General features: G+C 38.9%; 1 protein-coding gene across 4 annotated transcripts in view; it reads right to left on the bottom strand.

Moving 5' to 3' along the window:
- trim44 (tripartite motif containing 44) overlaps nucleotides 1-22367 on the bottom strand; it is a 42978-nt gene that overhangs the window by 5941 nt on the left and 14670 nt on the right. For 3 of the 4 annotated variants that reach the window (XM_026176414.2, XM_026176413.2, XM_080304865.1), the window contains exon 5: nucleotides 21971-21993. The exons of the other annotated variant lie outside the window; for it this stretch is intronic. In XM_026176414.2, coding sequence (XP_026032199.1) covers nucleotides 21971-21993 — 23 coding nt within the window. The remainder of the gene's footprint in view (nucleotides 1-21970; nucleotides 21994-22367) is intronic. 4 annotated transcript variants of the gene reach the window in all.

Below are 22367 nucleotides of genomic sequence, written 5' to 3'. Positions count from 1 at the left end.
AGGGAGGAGCTGAAAAGCAAACTGCAGGTCGCTGATAGGGGAGTGAGGTTCTCCTTGATTAAGCAAAGAGGTTGAACAAGAGTAAGGCTATGTACATAGTCCTCATGACAATCATCCGGAGGGGGAAATAACTATTGCAATTTGCATTTCCAAACAGTGGTGATGCCATCTAAGCGTACCCCATCACATAAGATGGCTGAGCCCATTCCTCAAGCCCTGGGGGTCTATGAGGTTTGGTCTAATGAGAGAGGATCCTTAATGGTTATTGATAGAGCCCATGAGGACAGACTCTTACCCTTACTCTCCAGTCAAGCAGTGCACTCTGCTACTATTTAATGAAGTAAAATTCGCTGCTTCTGAAGGATGATTTAACACTAAAAACAGATTTCTGACAAGAGATGACGAGCGAAAGGAGAGCAGAACATTAAGGAAATAACGAAGGAAGATGGTGAAAAAAATGTAAATGGCAACGTATAATGTAAAAAAGTAAAGACAGACTCGAGTATTATGAGTAATCTACCATCTACGCACTATTGCTTGATCTAATAGTCCTAGAGAGGCTTACATCCTTCTCTTTCTTTTGCCATCAAGTCATCAACATCCATCTTCTCTCCGTGGATTTATGTTCTTTCCTTTCATCTGACAACCTTGTCTACGGATGAGTAATTTAGAAATGGCCCATGCACACACACCTTTCATTAAAAGCACCCCTGTGATCTTCCCAGCACTTTGCACTGTGATGATCCTGTTAGCTAGAATTTGAGATATGAATGTATTCTAATGAGGAGAAATGTAAGGGCAAGTCAGAGGAGGGAAAAGGAGTGACACGGAAAGGTGAAGGAAGACCATTCGGTCGAGCTTCGGAACGCTAAATATCAGAGAACAAAGAAAGGAGAGCCAGAGTGATGGAAGAAAAGCGATATTATCTTGATTTAAATGTGTGCCGCTGAGACAAGAGGAAGGAAGTGGTAATAAATAAGAGTGAAAGGTATGGATAACAGATTTTAAAGCGTTTCTTTTAAAGTTCCACTAGTCCACATTCTTCAGGTTATTTACTACACACGAAACGGCAACAGCTTTTGGCAGGCTATAATACAAGCTCAAAAGGCAGTGCATTTAAAAAAGGAATATAATAAGCACAGCAGACATGTTAAGGAAAAAAAGAGTACCTGAAGATAAGCTAAAACTGTTTCAAGGTGAAAAAAAATCTGTTTAACCTAAGGAAATCCGAAGTGCTACATTCAACATAATGCATTCTTTGAGTGCAGTATCCAATATTTCTAAGTCAATAAATGATACCATACTTTATTAAAAATGTCTTTTTCTATTAAAAAAATAAGATGTTCCATTGATGGCCATCACATCTATTCAAATAAGATACAGTGAAGGGTGTTAGAGCTGTTTCCTTTAATAAATTTAAGAGAACAGCGATGTATCGAGGGGCTTAAGAACACGGACAACAGTATCCATATAAATTACATCTGCATAGTCAAGCACTCATAGGAATGTTGCCAAGAACAAGGACACAAGCTATAGAAAGAAGCTTGCGTAGGGAAAAAGCATGCCCATAATTAAGTAAGTCTATTGATCTTAGTCCCCTAAAATTTGCTGGATTAATTTCGCAATCAGCAGAACAAAATAAGTGTGAGCATTTCTAAATGCCCTGACACAGTTGTTAAGGTCCTGGCGGCAATCCATTCAGGTGCTATTTTCCCCTATCCTTAACATCTGAGACATTTCTTGTAATATCCTTTGTACTGTCCTCTGTAATATCCTTAAGGAACAACAACAAACTGTTTTGTTGGCTGTGTAATGAAATGTTTAGTTTGTCTCGAAGGTGTAAAATTAGAACATGATCACTTAAGATTAAGGCAAGCACCACTGACAGAAATTTATGTGGTTTATTCTTTAAGATTAAATCTAGATGCGTTGATGTTTCTTGATTTTTGGCATGTGGCTAATTAGGAGTTGAATTTAATTTAATTCAATACACTAATTCTTTTTTTTAAGGAATTTCTTTTCCAGATAAATGCTTGTGAGAATGGCATCTATCTAGGAGCAGATGCATCCTAAAATGCCTTGAGGAGCAGACCTCCTGGGCTGGATGAATCAGTGAAGCCAGCGAAATTCAAATCCCTGATGCTGAGGAAAGGAAAGATCACTTGAAAGGTCACAGAGAAATTATCCATGCACTAAAAAAACAAAAACAAATAAAGAGGTGATTGCTGCACCTTGAGAGACCTGGCATCAAATCAAAGGCAGGCTTGCTGGTTTGAACAAGTCATGCTTACAAAATAAGTTTCTTCCCTGAACATACCAACATTACAGGCCCTATTATCTGCAGTCTTTCCTAAGCAGTTTTTTTTAATCTTCTGAACAACAAATGAAGCTCCCTCGCACACAGCCTGAAAAATTCAGGATTCTTTATTCAGCTCGGAGGCACTGGGTCATGAGTAAGACATGGTGTTCTGGTGGAAGTGAAAAGGCTGGCCCAGATAGCAGCACTAAACCTTTATATATAGGATACAGAGTAAGGGTGAAAAAAAAGGAGGATGCGGTGGGAGCATGAGATTAAGACGAAGAAGTCAGCTTGTTTGGAACTGTGCACTACAAAGCATGTCCGACTTCTACTAGGTGAAGATGGATTCAAGGACCCAAGAACAGATCCTCGAGACCCTCACCCAGAGGAGTTGCAGCTCAACTACGAGCAGTTCCCAAAAACCATAGTGCAACTGCAGAGGCAGTACAACTAAAAACACCTCTATATAGTGAAGAAGAAACAACTGCTAAGGGAAAGGAAATACTAGTATCAGTTGCCCAGATCTCTCTGGTCTGATGGCAATGGCACAAGATGGAAATTCAAACTGGGGAAACAACCAAAACATCTCTGATGGTATGCCCAGTAATATCTAAATGGTGTGTGTGTGTGTGTGTGTGTGTGTGTGTGTGTGTGTGCGCAAATATAGATTCTACCGGCTAAAAGGCACAGTTGCATTTTCCCCTCACTCTTCTATCACTTTCTATGCCTTCATTGATTAGTTTCAAAGTGTGACTGCATCTGCTTGTTTTGACAACAAATGATTTTTCTATATTCTGACCTTCAGACAAAATCTGTCCAATTTGGCCAAGTAGACTGAGGAGAAAAGCTAACTATTTTCTGCACTGAGAGCTCTAAAAATTCAGAACAACGCACCCCAACATCAGGCTATACAGGTCAGTAAAGTACTTACCTTTATCTACTGTTTAACAATTCATTTTATGTGCATATTTTTGGCCACCTTTTTATGTCTCCAATATTGTTCTTTCTGCAGTTTCGTTTTATTTGTAATTCAAAACACCTACAATATTACAAGGTTTTTGTCTGTTATGGCAGAAAAATAAAACCTCCGAGTGTGAGAACAGTAATCGAGAGGCTGCTGTTTGAGCAAAGGTGTGACATGCAGTGCAGGCATTAGAGGTGGATATCAGAATCGATGAGTCACAGCTGGAAATTCATCTGTTTTTAAACCACTGACTGATGCACTGCATTTCATATTCGAAAAAGCATAAATACACTTTGCAATTGTATTATTTGAGAGTCACTTTAACATAATGACACGCAAATAGGTGGCATGCTGGGTGGGTCTGGATGGTTTCATTTATTTTGGCATAAAATATTCCATTTTGCTTTATATTTCCTAATTCACTGAGGATTTAAGCACAACAACAACGAGACGGGTTCCCAGAGAAAAACATTAGTAGCCGTATCGAAATCAGTAACACATTATGATACTCTACAAAAAAATTCATGATGTTAGAGTCTTGCCTTGACACAAATAAAATAACCACAACACTGTTATTCCTCCTTGAGATGGGAGATCATCTACAAGGCTGTTAAAACTCCCCGGGCAGTTTAATGACAAATCCGTACATAGCGACCCCGCCTGCATGTGTGCACTAACCCTTGTCGAACAATGCTTGTAGAAATTTCGGCTTTGTTTACATCGTGATTTATTGAGCTGAAAAGATTCTTTACCCCAGGAAATATAACTGGTACCATCACAATATTTAGACTGCAGCAGACTGCAAAACTGTAAGAAAATACTGTTATACAATTATTTAATTTTTAAACGGCTCCAATCCAAGAAATGGATTCATAATCTTCTATCCAATCAGTTATGAATTAAGCACACAAACCTTTTTCTAATTAAATTTTATTTTGAGATAAAAGTCTTTAAATATTCATATTTAAACTCTGGTGATCACTGGAAGAGAGTGAAACAAACTTGTAGACCAAAGAGAAAACCGACTAATATGATGCAAACTGTGAAAAGACTGACTAATTGCTATAAACAATGACAGTCTGCCTCTTTCAGAGTCACTGGTCTATTCATACTGTTCGCTGGGACTGTCTGTCCCCAATAAACATTGCAGCACCCTGTGGTGTCTTCATGCTGCTCCAAAGACTTAATCAGTTCGCAAAGGAAGTCAAGAGACAAGGCACAATAACAGGCAATGAATCATGGTACAGGGGACAGGGAGCTAGGGGCTGTTTAAAATGACCCTCTGTGAGCACCACAGCTTATTCATCAGAACAAAACGGGAGCAGCGAGGATAAAATCCATCTCATCATCCACCAGATGTATCGCCTTAAGTAGAACCCGTTCAAACTCATGTTCATGCATGCGATTATTTTTTTAAATATACATCAGGAAGTGTGCTGCTTACTACTCCAACCAAGGAGTGCGTGCAAGCAACCGACCGCATGATGCATGTGTTGCCAAGGATGCTTTCTCCTGTGTAGAGAGTGCACGAAGCGAGACAGAAAAGGTGGGTGAAGCAGAATAAAATGGTGTGCTGACGCCTAGCCAATCAGAACAATCACACAGGTCTGTCTGTGCTGCAGCATGTATAAGAAGTTGGATGAACACCATTATCCCATAAACTAAATTCTTGATCATTTCGACACAGCTACCTGCTGTTAATCATACAGAGGAATTAATGCAGAGCCATTCAGATAAGAGCATTAAACCACTGTAGAGCCTCTATCTTACATTGGCTCACTTTGTAAGTTTGAAATTTCTGTGGCCACGGGGGCAATTGAGAAATTAATCGAGGAGAACTGCAGCAATCCAATCCCGTAGCCCACAAACATAAAACTGTTGATTAGTGTTAATGGTGAATTAAAACTGCTTCAACAAGAAGAGAAGCATCTTGTCACTTGCTAGGTAAATAGCTGTGTGCAGACAAGGGATACTTTCTTAAAAGCTCTTCTACACCATGGGGTTTTTAATCTGTCAACAATTACCTTGAATAGCACACCCCTATAGGCTTGTATGCCTCATCCATCGCTCCCTGCTTTTTCCTTTCAATTTTCTACAACCATTATACCCTTGGTCACAAATTAAATGGCAATGAATGGCATTAAAAAGATCCCTTAGAGGAGCGCAAAAGTAGATAACAGAATCACCGTAATGGTTCTCCAATGTCTAACAAAGGGAGCGGTATACGAGGACAACTGTACTGGATGTGGGTTGATCTTGAGGACATTATACTTTGCCATTTTCTACACTTCTACATTATTACAAATATGCCGGTATTCATTTTTATAACACCAAAAAACTAGGTTCCATTTCTAAACTGTAAGGGTACTTATCATAAATTGCTCACTGTGATCTAACCTACAGTCTTGTGATAAAATGCAAACACTGCTGTTTGCTGTTTCACTGTGAAAGAAACAATCCTGCAAGAGCACCACTGCACTGGCAGCATGGCTCTGGACTAACTGATGGGCGAGCCTAACAGTTGTGCAACTTCTGGAATCAACATGTATGCAAATTTTAAATGCAGACTTTGGTTTAAATCGAAATTCCAGTAGTACCTTTGAAGTTTGAATCTAAAGCTCACAAGAGTGAAAATAGGAGAGAAAAACACACTGAAGAGATAAACTTTTATCTGTTTCTCAAGAAGGCAGCATCACCTTACAGGTAATGAATAGTGACAGGTTACAATATACATACTCTCCTTTTTACTTAAAACTTCTTGCATTTCTTCTCCCTAGTGCTTCTGACTCCAGCATAGCTGTTATGTTTCCTGGTCCAATCTCTGTCCTTTATTATATCCTATGTCAGATTCCACCCTGTGTTCCTGACTGCAAAGGAACTACAGTAAGATTGAGCCAGGGTTTCTGAAGGGAGGTCTTGGTTGCCTCATTTATACAGTCTGTTATATGACCAGTGAGCTGGCTCTGTCCCAGAGGCAGACAGCCATTATGAAGACTGACTAGTCAAAGCAGCGCCCACACATTTGGCAGGCTGGCACGGCTGCCCTCTGTTGCCTCTTTTTAAACAACCCCATTCTTTAACAGCAGAATGTTGACGCCTCCTTAATAAGTGGAGAGCTCAGGTGCCCCAATGAGCTATCCTGGAATCTGGAGAGATTTTGAAAATTAAATCCTCTTTACACTAGATTTGCAGCAATCATAGTGGCTGCAATCTCTTCCTTCATATACGAAATGATGTCATGGACACAAATGGACAGAAAAAGCAATGGAGAAAAAAAAAATTGTGTGTCTATGAGACCGAGATACATGGCCAGAGTTGGAGAACAGACTGGCTATTAGGCAGAGCCTTCTGTCGCTTCAAAACTCCCCCTCCCCTGCATCCAAGCCCTCACTGTGAAGGACACCCAGACAGACAGCCCAGAAAACCTGGGCTTCAGACTGTCACAACGCTCATCTTGCCAGATAAAAGTCTCATATGCCTCATGCGGCCCTCCCCGCTTTTTTTTTCCTCCACTGAATGTTAAACACACTGTGGAATTAAAGGACTTCCTCAGAGTGCAGCAAGAAGATCTTTCGCTTGCAACAAACAAAAAGATTAACAGTTGTGATCTCTACCACATAACTGACTTTAAAGCTCAAATTTCAAATGCAAACCTGGTGCAACGATGCCTAAGATTAACATCGAGCTTTAAAGATGGTGCTTAACAAATTAAGACTAGCCTGGACACAATTCTTTTGTTTTTACTCCTGCAACACGGTTAGATGCAGAAATTCCACACAGTGAAATACAAAGTGTTGGGGCTTAAAGTCTCCCCAGTGTCCCCTGACTTATAAAAACTTTATGTGTACTAATGCATCCTGTAAAACATCAGTCATAAAATTCTGCCTTTTGAAGGTCACATGCTGTTATTGCATACTTCATCATCAGTAAACGGGAAGCAATTTCCTTTTTTATTTAACTTTATTTATTTATTTGTTTTTGAAAGCTAGACCTTTATCTGTAATCACAGGTGAATAAAAATGTTAATGTCTGCTTTACATGCACAACTCTCTATATGATAAACAACATTCATAAAAAAAAACCCTGCGTGTTAATTACCTACAAAAAAGCAGTTATGAACAAATCGTTTGAAGGGGAAATGAGGATGGGCAAATGGGGCTGACTTCAGAAAAAGCTATTAATTTTTCGTTCACATCCCTCCCCTCAGAGAATAATGCTGGATTAAGGTGATTTTGTAAAGTGCATGCTAAATCTCCCATTAGAATCCTGAGGTAGTTAAATCCAAAGCATCTCCTCATTCCTCTCTACCCAATACTATAAATCTACATGGTGACAGGGCTTGTCGTGAGGCTGCTGAATTAAACATGCCAACTGTCGCACACTCCTACTTCCTCTCACTGCCAGAATAACTGATCAGAGGGGTAAAGTGGGGACTGGAAGAGGCACAGTGCCTTGTGTGTGATGTGACATTGTTTCCTATGTCCAAATGTGGAAGGGAGATGTTTTCCAGAAGTGTGAGAGTATGGGTTACTGCACTTTCTGCGATGACAGTTCATACCTAGAGCCAGCGTTTGATAAGCCACTGATTCATAGCCCCTTGGCTGAGCCTGCTGCTGTTGCCCTGCTACATCTTCACCAAGCTGAAATCAGACCTGTAATTTCACCCGAAGAGTAACGCGATGTGATACGCATGTGTACATGTGTTTCTGATTAAAGTGGACATGGGTCAGACAGCACGAGGAAGGCTTCTGTGCGTGAAAGAAACCATCTCTTCACTCTGTGAAGAGATGGTTTCACAGAGTGAAGAGATGGTTTCCTCATTCTTTTCGTCTCTTCCCTAATTACCTCATCCATGTGAGTGTGTGTGTGTGTCTGAGTGTTGTTTGTGTGGCTTCTAGAATGAATAATGAATGTTTATACAGAGTGTGACACCTTTTGAGAGATTTTACTGTGTGTGCATGAGCACTGCATGCACAAAAGGGTGCATGGCCAAGTCTTATCAGATCCAATATGACAATCTGCCTTGTGGACAGAACCCTCAAACAGGGACTGTGTGTGTGTGTGTGTGTGTGTGTGTGTGTGTGTGTGTGTGCATGAGAGAATAAGAAAATAGATTACAAAGAGCCTATTTTTCCTATTTGTAAATGGGAAAAGTTTTTTGACAAGAACAAGACAGGAGAAGAGGAACTCTAATTGCCTAATCCATTTCCTGTACAGTATGTCAATTCTGCCTTCCCAAGGCCAAATCATTTTATTTTCTTGAGCAAACAAAACTCCCAAGCACTACTAGACTGAATATGCTACATGCCCAATCCACTAATTATTATCTGGCTGGTCAATTTCTCAGTCTCACTGACATTTCCAAAACCCTTATAGTCCAGAGGGGTATACTATAAAGTGAGATTAATGGCTTAGCGAGCCGTGTCGATCTTAAAGTTTTCTGAGATTTCTGTGTCACAAAAGTGGCTCTCTTTTTACCTGGCTAAATCACTGCAGTAACTTATACTGAACACATAACCTGTTCGGGTTATGTGTTCAGAGTTTTGATTTAAAATTGACTGGGAGTGACAGCTTTTACTGATTCTTTTATTTACAGCATAGATGGATCAATAAATGTTTAAAGTGTGTTATAGATTCTCTGCTGGGGAACAGATTTTATATGTCTAAGTTGTTAAGCAATGACTACCTAAAATCACAGTGCAAACTATGCATCGCAATGTCATGGGAATGTTCGTGTTTGGTGATGCAGAAAATACATAAATGTTGTTATAATTGATTCTAATCTGCCGTTAAGCCACTTTTGCACTGCTGGAATTGCAGAACAGAATTCACACCAAGAATATCTGTTCAATCAATACAATCAATTTCACTGTCATTTTCCAACAAACTAAAGTGATTTTCACATCTCTTTTATAAGAGTATGGGAGAGCCACCTTTGATTTAATTCCATTTTATTTATATAGCACATATAGCACAAGACAACAACAGTTGCCTTTTATATTGTAAGGTGAAGCCCCTACAATAAATACAAAGAAAACAGAAAAAAAGAACAACAATCAGATGACCCTCTATGAGCAACCGCTTTGGCAACAGTGGAAAGGAAAAAAACCCCCAAAACTCCCTTTTAACACGAAGAAACCTGCAGCAGAACCAGGCTCAGGAAGGGGTGGCCCTGCCCTGACTGGTTGGGGGGTGAGTGGAGGAAAATAGAACAAAGTTGTGTTGTGGAAGAGACACAGAGATGGCTCTAGTAAAGGGATTGATTTTAAAGTTTCTGAGCTTCACGTTAGAAATACTCATCAGTACCCACACCGCTTGCATTGTTAAAATAATTAACTTGAATTAAAATGTTTATTTTAACACTCTTTGTGCTTACTTGTAACAATCTTGCATTATTGTATTTATTTTTATGTTTCATGATTTGTAGTGATTTTTAATCCCTATTTTATCATGAGTGGAAGAGTCATAAGAGACTGAAGCTGGAGTTTTACATTTTGTCAAGCCAGCTAATGCAAAGAAAGCCTGGATGTACTGAATTTTGTATTTTTGTATTCTACCTTACAATAATTTTTATATTGTAAGGTAATAATACATAAAGAGAAAAACCCAACAATCATTTGAGCAAGCGCTTTGGCGACAGTAGGAAGGAAAAACTCCCTTTTAACAGGAAGAAACCTCCAGGCTCAGGGAGGGGCGGGGCCATCTGCTGTGACCAGTTGGGGTGATATTAATGTGTAGCCAATCGTCTGCCCATTAGCTGGGACTACTTTTTTCCCCCCTTTGTAAAATTCCCAGTCACTACAGAAATAAACATAATGATTTTAGTGATTCCAATAACTTTTATGTTGTCCACAGTAAAGTAATGCCATTTACTGTTCCCATATGGCAAATGCTAATTAATGAGATAATCGCGCATCGTGTGACATGTTAATTAAATACACTGCAGTGAAAATTGGGACGTTCACACAAGCGCACTTAGTGTTTAGGTTATACCTAAGCCTTATTATTGATTTAGACTTGTGTAGTGAATCTCCAGGAGCCTATGACATACAGTAACTTGTGCAAGTGGCTGATGCTGTTGCCAGCATGTGTGGTGCATTATCTGTTAATTACTGTGTCTCAGACATAAAACACATAAAATGGTGGGACTTTGCTCCTTCCTCAATCCCCACCCTTTGTTGTGCTCCTTTTTTTCTTTATAGGTACTTCTTTGTACTTTCTCTCACTCTATTCTGGTAATTTCATTAATGTCCTTCCAGGAATTTGGCAACATCTGTGAGTCCTTATATTGAGGCTATCACAGTTGATGTGCGCTGTATAAATGTGACATGTATTTACATTTCTAGTGAGCTGCACATTAGAGCAGGGCGATATGACCAAAAATATTTATCACGAAATACATTTGAAAATTTGCGATAATGATATAACTGACGATATAATTGACACTAGATAAAATACTTTACATCCCCCCATCAATGTATTTTCACTTAAACAAGCAGCTGTTTTTTATGTGCATTAAAGTTATATAAAAATATAACAGTGGAAATGCAAATTCCTTGCTGACAGTTTAACCAAAAGGCATTTCCAGCTGAAATTGGCCGACATATCCTCAGCATAACCATGTATAATATCCACAAAACTTAAAAAGAGGTTATACACACACAATACGGTAATATGTTGAAGCACAGTACGTATCACTCCGCGAGGCGCCTGCCTACGATATAGCCGTAATGCTCCGACAATCCATCAAGCGGTGCGGCTTTGTAGCTCAGCAAAGTCGCACTAAAACATTTGACAGATTTTCGAGCGCCGTGTACAACATAAAATTGTTTCGAGGTCAGTAAACACAACCAGAATTCATACATAAGGCACACGGGATTATAAGGGGCACTGTCGATTTTCAGAAAAATTAAAGGATTGATTTTAAGTGTGCCGTATTTTACAAACAACATGGTAATAACAACGGCCCGCTAGCATGCTCTACCAAAAATAGTGCTTTGTTGTGTATCTGACGGACGAAAGCTAAACCAGTTCCACACCACTGAAGTTGCAGCATTTTTACAAACCAATTCTGGTTCATCCGTTTCATTTAACGATCCGCTTTCGCTCTTCTCATTCTGCGTCGCCGCCATGTGCGTATGTAAACATAGGCACTGCGCATGCGCGTTTTACCCATTCTATCGCGATATGTCATTTTCCTATCGTTGCCCAAAATTACACCAGTATTACCGTGAACGGTATGATATAGCCCAGACCTACTGCACATCATGTTATGGTGTAGGTTACAATGTAGGGTTTCAAATGTGCATGTGGTTATGACCTATGGTTTAACCGGCGGTCGGTGTACCTAATGCGTTTCTGTTTTTTTGCTAGTTGAAAATTTAAAATCCCTTTCAAGTTTGCCTTCTAGGTTCTAGGTTCTTTATTATTTGTTTTATTATTACGTTCTACACTGGTCTCTCATTTATTGCGGGAGTTATGTTCCAAAAGTAACAAGCGATAGGTGAAATCCGCAAAGTAGCCAACTTCATTTTTTTTTTTACAATTATTATAGATGTTTTAAAGCTGTAAAACCCCTCACTACACACTTTATACACTTTTCTCACACTTGTAAATTTAAAAAGCTTTACGCATTCTGTATTGGACAGGAGACACGGCACGAGATTGACAGACAATGGTCTACAGCCAATCAGGATGCAGAACACGATGCGCTGTTAAAAAACAAACAAACTAAAAAAAAACAGCATGCAAAATGGCACAAAAAAATAATTAAATCTGCGAAACAGTGAGGCCGCAAAAAGTGAACCTGCTTTTTGTTTATAGCGAGGGACCACTGTACTGTAAAGCATGAGCTTAAAAAAAAACCCCTATAACATCTACCAGACAATAAAATATTCCTCAACAACAACAAAATCCAAAACAGAAGGTTATTTCTATACCACTGCGGCATGTTATGGACGAACAAGGAGAATATGCAGATGTTCATCGTTAATCACCTTCATTACTTCTTTGTTGTTTTTGCTTTCTCCTATTCAAATAATTACATGCATGCAGAGATACACACCAAGATTCACACTCTGCAGAATAGACAGACAATCACTCAAGTATCTAGTTTCATGGGAGAAAGTAAGCTGCCATTAACACAATTGGATTTCTTTCTTTTTTAAAAAAAATATTTCTGATACCAATTCCTCATGGTCTTTCCCCGAGTTTGTGTGGCATCTATGACAATGTGGTTATCAGACAAAATAGCTAGATGTCTCGACGAGTAATTTAATGAGAGGATGCGGTGGGAGGGAGCAGGCTATGAAAAAGGGGAAAGCAGCATATAGAAACACTGTTCTGTACTCACCAGTGTGTGAATGTGTGTGTGAATGGGTGGATGACAGGTTGTGTAAATCGCTTTGGGGTCCTTAGGGACTAGAAAAGCGCTATACAAATACAGGCCATTTACCATTTTACCATTACTCCTAAATAATGAAGTACATAATAACACATCAACACACTTTATGACGTGACATAAAGATGACATGTCCTGGCTCAATTTACAGCCACAGCAACTGTAAAGGAAGGTGAGACCTGAAGAAACTGAAAGTGGTTCCTTAGTGTAAGTGACTCATTTTGATCTTCAGTACAGAGCTACAGTAGGTAGTGCAAGGTTATCAGGAAGGGTAGTTGGTGAAGCAGATACGACAAAATATGGTCCACTGGAAGAGATAAAAATGCTTTGTGCTACGAAGGTCAGTGAAGTTTACTGAACTAACCTACTGTTGCAGACTTGTGCAACAGAGCCTTCTGAAATATGATTTGCCATGCTTTCTTTCATTTTTCCCACCTTTTCCTTCTCTAGAACCAACCTGCTCAGTAGTCTTACAGTAATTCTGCCGTTTTCAACGCCCTCTTTTTCCTTTTTCCTCTTCAGTAGTCGCTCCACATCTTCCCTGATAGAGTGGAAATAGATCTCTACAGACTTCACCTTCTGCTCATCTCATCTCTGCCTGGTTACACACTACCACAGCTAAATTTCATTTGCACAATGTACCAATACAAACCGTATTTTACAATTGGCTTATAATACAGCTTTGGTCAATGCACGTGTTTTTCTATTAGACATATTAGACTGATGTTAACTTTCAAATTTCATAAAGATGCTCTGCAGAACAACACTAGCCTTTTTTAAACAAAAAACTTTTATTATTTTAGAAAAATTGCAAAGGTTCCCACACCATTTCTTTCTGTTAAATCCAATCTTTTATACTTCAAGGCAAAGTTTAACAGATATGAATATTTAAACAGTTCAGTGGTGCTCCTTAAATTGCTAAATATCTTTCTTACAGTTACCCAATGTTAGCAAATCAAAACTGACAACCGTTCCTTTTCTCAAACCAGTATGCTGATGAGGATCTTTTAAGAAAAGCAGATGCACACAGAGCAGTCAGAACAATATCAAATTACAAACACACCTTGGCACACACAGAACAAAGGGGAGAGTGGAAGATGGATGTATTTTACATACATGGATTAAGAATATTTTATTCATGGACACTTCAGGCTCAGTATCAACACAAACAGAGCAATAATCCGACATTAACCCTGGACAAATCCTAAGCACTTAATGCAGACTCTTTGCTCTCTGTGTGTTGTCTGTGAGCCCAGAGCGCTCTGTAGAGCACTCGTGTATATCTACACAGCAGATCAATACTAGAAGTACCCCTAAACACGCTGTGCTTCTGGTCCTTACAGGGCTATAGGCAGTGAAAAACTACAAATATCCAGCAGAAGTGCCCTAGAGTTGTGGTGAAATTCCTGAGGTAAGATCAGACTTATCTGGTGACTTATCAGGCCCATGGCAGTCAAGTCAAATATCAAAAGAAGGATTTTCTGTTGGAAAATACTTTCAGCGCTGTCATGTCTGTTTTCGCAAAAATACATTCCTACCTGTCTGGACTATTTCGCTTTTTTGACAGGTGGTGTACAGTCATGATTCTTGTGACTCTAACAGATGATTCAATTAGACAGTTTCTATTTCCCTACTTGATCCGGAACCACCATATTGTAATGTGTGTCCACAGGCAAAAGCAAACTACATGGGCATCATCAGAGGTGTTTTTCCTCTAGGTATATCAACTAATTTTATATAAAAGAAAAATGATTCAGGAAAAACAAAGAGTCATTAGCTCCCATAACAGACTAACCTGTAACAGATGTACACACATGCACACATACACCTCTCTCCCTTTGCTTCCCAAAAACTGTTGGATGTGAGTCATGCTATGCTGACAGTATTCATGTGCCCACACACTCAAACACAAATGAATGACATCTTAAAAATTGGAGGAAAATTGTGCCTGTGGCATGAATTATGCATGCTTATAGTCTCTTATCATCTAAATGCATGTCTATCCATTTGTCAGGAAGGTTTGTGTGTGCTTTGCATTCATTGGGGGCCTCAGATCCACCCCTGTGGAATGGTGATGGCCTAAAGACAGACTGAAAGAGGACAAGAAGGCAGAGAGAAAGCAAGGCAGATGCAGAGAAAGAGCAAGAGGGAGAAGGGATCTGGTGAAACCATAAAAAAAAAAGAGCAGAGCCTTACCCCTCACACACACACACACACACACACACAAGCAGAAAAAACAGATACAGATGCATCTAGCTAAAACATTTTTAATTATTAAATGAGGGCATGTTGATATGCGCACACAAACACACATGGCATAAAACCAGTAGGCGCTCCTTTTATAGAAAGCAATGTAAATTTTTCATTAGAGGAAATGCAGCTCTCTCTCTCTCTCCCCGTGCCTTCATCTCTGGGTTCTGTCCTGTGTCCTCCGGCCATGCTCCCCTGACACCTTCTTGCTTCACTCAACTCATCTATTTGACCCAGCGAAGGGCAAGCAGCCCAGACAGATAAGCTGTGTCCCAAAGTACCCGCTTTGCTTCCACATCAACCTCTTTTCTTGATTTGTGTGTTCATGTGAATGCATGCCATGATTTTGGGTGGTCTGCAGCCTTCACATGGTGAGGCAGTGTGATTTCTCCCCCCCCCCATCTCTCTCACACTTCTGTCAGCAAACACAAACTGTCTAATTGAATCATCTGTTAGAGTCGCAAGAATCATGACTGCACACCACCTGTCAAAAAAGCGAAATAGTCCAGACAGGTAGGAATGTATTTTTGCGAAAACAGACATGACAGCGCTGAAAGTATTTTCCAACAGAAAATCCTTCTTTTGATATTTGACTTGACTGCCATGGGCCTGATAAGTCACCGTGCAATGACAGATGATGTAGTGTTTTAAGAACACTCAAACACAGAAAAAAGGAGTATAAAACAGGAAAATAATACAAATCCACAACAACAACAATGATAATAATAAGGAGAAGAATAGAAATAAACTCTGAAAATGGTGACCACATGTCTCTTTTAGTATTTTAGTGTTTCCTTTGTCAAACAAAATATAAATTTTTGCTCATGAAACTGTCCAAAATACCAGGAAACTGGACAGATTTCTGCCAAATCAAATAACAGACATACTGTGTTTACTGTATACAGTTATGTTTACTGCTGTGCCTTGTCATCCCTATAGACTGTATATATATAAAAAAGCTCCTGGGCTTAAAGCTAACCCAGCAACAGTAAACTTGCAATAAACTTGAATTCTTTTTAATAGCCACCAGGGGGCAACTACCTTTAATGCAAAGAAATCAAATTGTACAGAAATCCAAGGAAAAATGATCTTGTATCTCTCTTGACAGTTTTCGATTAGTTAACTAATATATTCTTAAAAAATAAATGACTTTGCAAATTATCTTTCCAAATGAAATCAAAAAGACCAATAATTTTTAGGTTAACGTTTTCTTAACTTCTTCCTTTTTATTTTTGGCCAGAGTTTACAACCATGCATGCATGTCTGTCGGTATGGCTGATTCTGTGTCTGTCTGCTTTAATAAGTACACTTAATATTGACTTTATTTGAACTGCAAAGCAATTTGTATTGTTTTTGTGCTTTGTTTTCAAAAGTGGAATATAAATACAGTCATCATCATTATTATTATTATTATTATGATGGCAAATTCTGACCCTACATCTGAATGTTGCAGTAGAGAATGGTCACTTCAGTCACAGACACACCCTCATCTCACAGCCTATTTATATCTACCATTAAGGAGCAAGACGCTGCCGCAGTATTCTCCTAAACAACAGTTTCCTGTTTTGCAACATCTCCCTCTGTATATTTGTATGTCTCTCAGCTTCTGTACTGGAATATAAGTATAATGGTTGTAAAAATCAACACGATCGTATGCTCGTATTTTCAGTCCAGCTGTGACGGCTGTGGTGCAACGTGCCAGGTTACAAAAACCGAGAGGTCCATGACTGACCGGTGCAACAAACAATGTGCTGCCAAAATCGCTGTGAGACACCGACGACACAATGAGGATAATGGCCCCCATAAGAGTCCCACACAACAGTAAAAAAAATAAAAAAAATAATCCCCACCGTGCTCTGGCCATTTAAATCTTTTAAGTTCTCATATATTTTTCTGAGCTCATTTATATCTAGTGTGATGTTATTATAAACAGAGACTATCTAAAATTACAAAACAAATAAAATGTACAGAAATGACTAAATAAAGAATGGAACATTGGAAAGTACATTACTGATACATTAGAGTAAATTCATGGTAGCTATTCAGTGCGATGGTTGTGTTTATGTAAGACAAAAGCAAAAAGATTACTGAAGGAACCAGAGAGAGAATCTTTACTTTCAGCTGTGTGTGTTATGCGAAATGCATTAAAAAAGTAAGTGAAGCAAGGCAAAGCAAAGGGACTTCTGAGATACAGAGAGACGTGACTGATTAAGGCAACGAATGGGGGGAATTTTACACTGGAATTAGAAGTGCTGTGCTCTCCTGCTAGTTTTACCTTTTTTGTGTAATTGCACCATGAGAATCATAAGCTCACAGGCCTTGATCAGTTTTTTAAAAAAAAATTTTCTTTGCCTATACTGACCTGAGAAACAAACCCAATTATCAGCAGCTATGACAGAGCAATATGATGTAGTTAAAGACAACTATAGCCTCCAGTGTCCTAATCCTATTTCCTTATTTGTGTGTATTTCTTCTTTTTGTCCATTATTGATGGATTCTGCTGCTTTTCAGTGCCCTTTATCCTTGGATCTGACTTTCTTCCCATGCAAATGCAACTTTATGTATTAATTATTCAAAGTCTTAAATATACCTCTATACATAACAAAATTATTATTACCAAAGATCTAAGTACATGTTTAGTAGGAATGATATTTTCACACATAATATAGACACAGAATTTAATTACATTTGATTAAGTGACACATTAACACATAGATGATTTTAAGCATTGGTTATTTCCACTGGTTCATTAATATCCATTGTAATAATACAAAGTTCAAATGTTTAAAGTTCACACTTAAAACACTTTTGTTATTAAGATATGATTTCAATGTATTTGTTTGAATAGGGTACAATTCTTTTCGTGGCTTGAAAAGCTTTTAAACCTATTATATAGACACAATTGTAAGTCAACACTGATGCATGATTTTTCCCAAAATACCTCTCTTAAAGCCATCTCATATTCTGTATTTGTACTGTAGTATATGGCCAGGATGACAGGCTAAATCAGAGGTACAGCTCACTGTGAAAAGAAAGAAAAGAAGAAAACAGAAACCTGCCTTCTCTGAAAGGACCTAACTTAAAGATGGGCCAGCTTTCAAAAATACTTAGAGTTACAACTGTCACACTAGAAAGTGTGAAGCAGAATTTTACAGAAATGCTTGGGTAAGTTTTTTATTAAAGAAATGTAGCAAAAACACACCTGACAGAGTAAATATAGGCATTAGGCCTAGTGTTGGGACCAGTTACTATCCCGAACCTATTTTAGCAAGTTATGTATAGAGGTGTGTTCATTAGATATTCACATCTCTGACACAACTAAGTTAAAACTAAAGCCAAACAGGGCAAACATCCATCAGCCAAATCTATCACAAGTATGTGCAGGCGACAGTCATATTAAGGCTGACTTCTGCCCTTGCTTAGAGGCTTGATAATGTGACAGAGCAGAATGAAATAATCCCATGAACGGTGCCCCACTAACTTCTTTTTGGCAAGCGGAGCTCCAAAAACCCACTCACTCAAAAACACATTCAGTCCTACAAGCCAAAAGGCAGTTAAATCTGTTTACGCGTTTGCTAAAAATAGGCCTCCAAAAAGTCTAACAGAAAGGCAAATGCAAATGCGTAGAATTCCTTAGTGTAAAATCTTTTTCTGTCAATGTCTTATTTTATTTTCTTCCATTTCTCTCTTAAGCAATACCTCAGGAGACAACTTAAAAGTGCCTTTCAGGAACCGAAAATCTACTAGTAAATCCATTTCTCCCCATCTTTTCCTTGACTGTGGATGCGTGTTTGTGTGTTCAGACAGCATGCAACACACGTCTATGATCACTGGCAAGTAGACATAGTTGCAAGAAAGTTTCTGAACTCTTTGGAATCTTCACTGATTAATCATAAATGGAACTCAAAACTGAACACTAAGAAACTGACTAAACTAATAACACACCACTATACTTTTCATGTCTTTATTGGACTCAGTCCAGTGCAAGCTGGAAAAAGTTCAGTGCTAATAGCTTCTTCAACAGCTACTTGCTGAGCTGGGAGAGAGTGGACTGTAGAGATGCACTACCTACAAATGAAGTAATAGAAAAACTGGCTACTGGTAAAGACTACTCTCTAAAAATGACTAGTTGTTTTGAACATCAATTGCAGTAATATAGACGAAGCATTACAGAAAAAAAACCCACCACAAAACACCCTGTAAGACATGGATTTTTATCAATCCACAGAGAAACAAAATCAACAAATGATGGAAATACTGAACAGCTGCAGCTCTCATGAAAGAAATGGGGTAGGCAAGGGTAACGACAAAAAGCACCTACAGTAATCTCTACAAAATCGAAAACACTGTAATTTTGTGCATTCATTCTGCTTCAACCATTTTGTGTTTCAATAATGGTGGAAATGCAGACAGCACAAGTGAATATACTTTCACTTTCCCTATGCTCTCCCACTTTTCATGAAAATCTGCAACAGGCAAGACAAACGACTGCTGAAAAGATACGGTTCTTTGCAGAAGTAATCAATGCAGAAATTCTGCTAATTGTCCAGGGTTTGCAAACTTTTTCTTCCAGTTTGTACATAGATAAGCTATGAAAGGGAGGTAAATGCCTATTAGCTTTAATTTAATAAATACTTGTAAAATTAAATTTATAAAACAGATACATTAAATGTCAAAGGCTGCAAGCATGAGATATTTCCACCTTTAAGCATTTATCTATGAGCACATGCAGCATATAAAACCACCAAAATTATTCATGAAGAGACTCTAAGAGATAAATTAGATAAATGACAACAAATAATGTTCCCATTCGCAAATCTGAATTCATACAAATATTACACTCAAAAAGCTTTGTATCCTTTAAATCCACACCAGACAAACACATATACAAACATATGTAAAAACTTAAAAGTCAGGAACAAGGGCTGGAATGGAGGCGCTCAGACTAAAGCTAAGGAATAAGAGTGAAATTTGCAATGCATCATATTAGAGCCAGCAGAGAAATGGTTGGGAGAAGGAGGAGGGAGCGAAGCAAGATTTATATTCAGAGGAGGACAAATCTTGGCAGGCATGGAGTACCTATGTTAAGCGGCTTGGGGAGAGGCAGGGGTTTGTATTGATGAGCAAGACCAGGAAAGATGTGTGTGGGTGCAGGATTGTGGTCCTACGGGAATGCTCTGTCTACGGCAGCGATATGGGGCTCAGACAGCGGATTAGTGTTTCTGCTCCATAATCAATTTGCTGTCTGGATCCCATTGCACATAACCCTAAACATCCTTTCCATGCTTGATCCTCTAAAATCTATTTTCTCTTTCTCTTTATTTCCTCCCTACACCTATTCCACTTCATCTCTTTTTCCTGCTTACCTTTTTGTTTGCTTCACCTTCAAGTTGTAAGATGAGTAAGCCCCCCCCCCCCCCCCCCAAAAAAAACACCCCAAAACACCCCAAAACAAACAAACACAGTCCTACATCAAGCTCTTTCAAACACACCTTTCTGTTTTTTTCCTTTCATTTCTCTCCAACTTGGTGCCATTTTTCACCAGCCATGATAAATTCTGCACACACTGCGTTTTAGTGTAATATGTCGGAGTAATTATATCAGGGTGTGTGTGTGTGTGTGTGTGTGTGTGCGCGCGCACAGAGATGTAGAGGTTAACCTTGACCAAAGGCAAACTATTAGCTTCATTTCACCCTCGAGTCCAAGCTTGCCGCCATCTGGTCTAGAACTTCAGGGTCATAATAGCGGCTGACCAATCAATAACACACTGCATGTTGGCACCATGCACCAGCCCTGGCCAATGTGTTCATTTCTTATTAAAAAGAACATTACACTCCAGGGAGAAAATAAAGTACATTTCCCACAATCAGGAAGCACAAATGTCAGCGGTACAAAGTTTAATTAAAAATTAAAGTTCTATTTGCTGGAAACAAGGATATTGTCCATCAAAAGTGTATTATACGACACATGACTATTTCTATATTTATATTCAGCCTTTATGTTAAATAAATACAGAAATGATTTTTCTTTAAAGACAGATCAACTGGCATTTGCTGTAACTGTCTGAATCTGTGTATTGTGTGTATTTGTGTATCTGTCTGTGTCTGTAGAGGGGAGGAGTGCTTTTGAGATGAAAGCCCACAGAGACAGCTAAGCAGGAAGGCAGAGACAACAGATGGTGTTAGGAGTGCTCCTGTTCTGGTGGAAGAAGGTGGAGAGGTTTTCATGTCAACAGATCAATAAGTGTGAGACTATCCATTTCAGATTGTCTGACACACACAGACAGAATGGTGAAAGAGAAAGTATAGACAAACCACCACGCAAATTGACACATAGTAGCTGAGAAAGAAATCTCCCTTCTACACGTCTGTAGGCACACCTTACCCGCTTTGAGACATTAGAGATGTAAATACAATGATGTATAAGATAGTGAGACTTGATCCTGCTGATGATGCAGCAATCCTGTCAGAAATGCATGCAAGCCGATACGCCCTAAAATTATCACTGATAATATTGTATTCAAGGATTAACTATGGATCCAGACATTAGTTAGGAACCATGTTAAAGATTGTGTGTTTGTTTGTTTTTTTAAAGACACTTCTGGGCTTTTTGAAATGGCTCAGATGAGGGAATGCATGCACATATGCACACACACATGCACACACGCATCTTGCCAGCAGCTGTTCTGAGCACTTTTATTGGACCAGGCAGACTGTCACCTCTTCTGATTCCAGGGGGACACTCAGAAGAGGACTACTAATTGCCTTGCTGGGGCACAGATGTGACTTGCATGTGACTGAATAGGTTTGGAGGCATGGAATGGCTTGATGTGTATGAGTTTGGGTGATGTTTGAGGGAGGAAATGACAGGTTGTTAGAGGGAAGGTAAAAAAAAAAAGAAAAAAAAAGTTGTAAGGTGTGTGACTGTATGTGAGATGAATGCTAGTTAGAGTCATAGTGGATGATGTTGGAGAAGGAGGAGGTACAGAGGGGTCTTCAGTCACAGTTAAACTATTCTGCTATAAAAAGCTGAACATGAATCATACGGGCAGTCTTACCTTGGCCTGGCCTCAATGTTGTGCTGAAAATAATAAATGGAGGGAAAGGGGGAGAAAGAAAAGAGTGAGACTGGGAGAAAGAAAAACATATTTAAAAACAAAACATTTGACATCTTTTTGCATGCATTTTGAGTAACAAAAAAATAACTCAATTTAAATCAGTGCAGTCCACAGATGGTGTGGCTTAAAATCTGACCCATTAATTTTTAGTTTCATTTTGCACTTGCTTTTAAAGGAACAAACTGGAACAAAGCTGCAAACATTAGTCATGTGCAGGCCGTTCTATTTAATTTTGATTGGAGCTTAAAAGATTTCTCAATGTCACACTGCCGGCGTGGAACACTCATATCATCATTGCAAGAAAAATCCCTTTTTTATGTGAATAACAACAAAGTAA

The sequence above is a fragment of the Astatotilapia calliptera genome, chromosome 7 (genome assembly GCF_964374335.1).
Source record: "Astatotilapia calliptera chromosome 7, fAstCal68.1, whole genome shotgun sequence".
Classification (NCBI taxonomy): domain Eukaryota; kingdom Metazoa; phylum Chordata; class Actinopteri; order Cichliformes; family Cichlidae; genus Astatotilapia; species Astatotilapia calliptera.
This window is presented reverse-complemented; position numbering and strand designations above follow the sequence as displayed.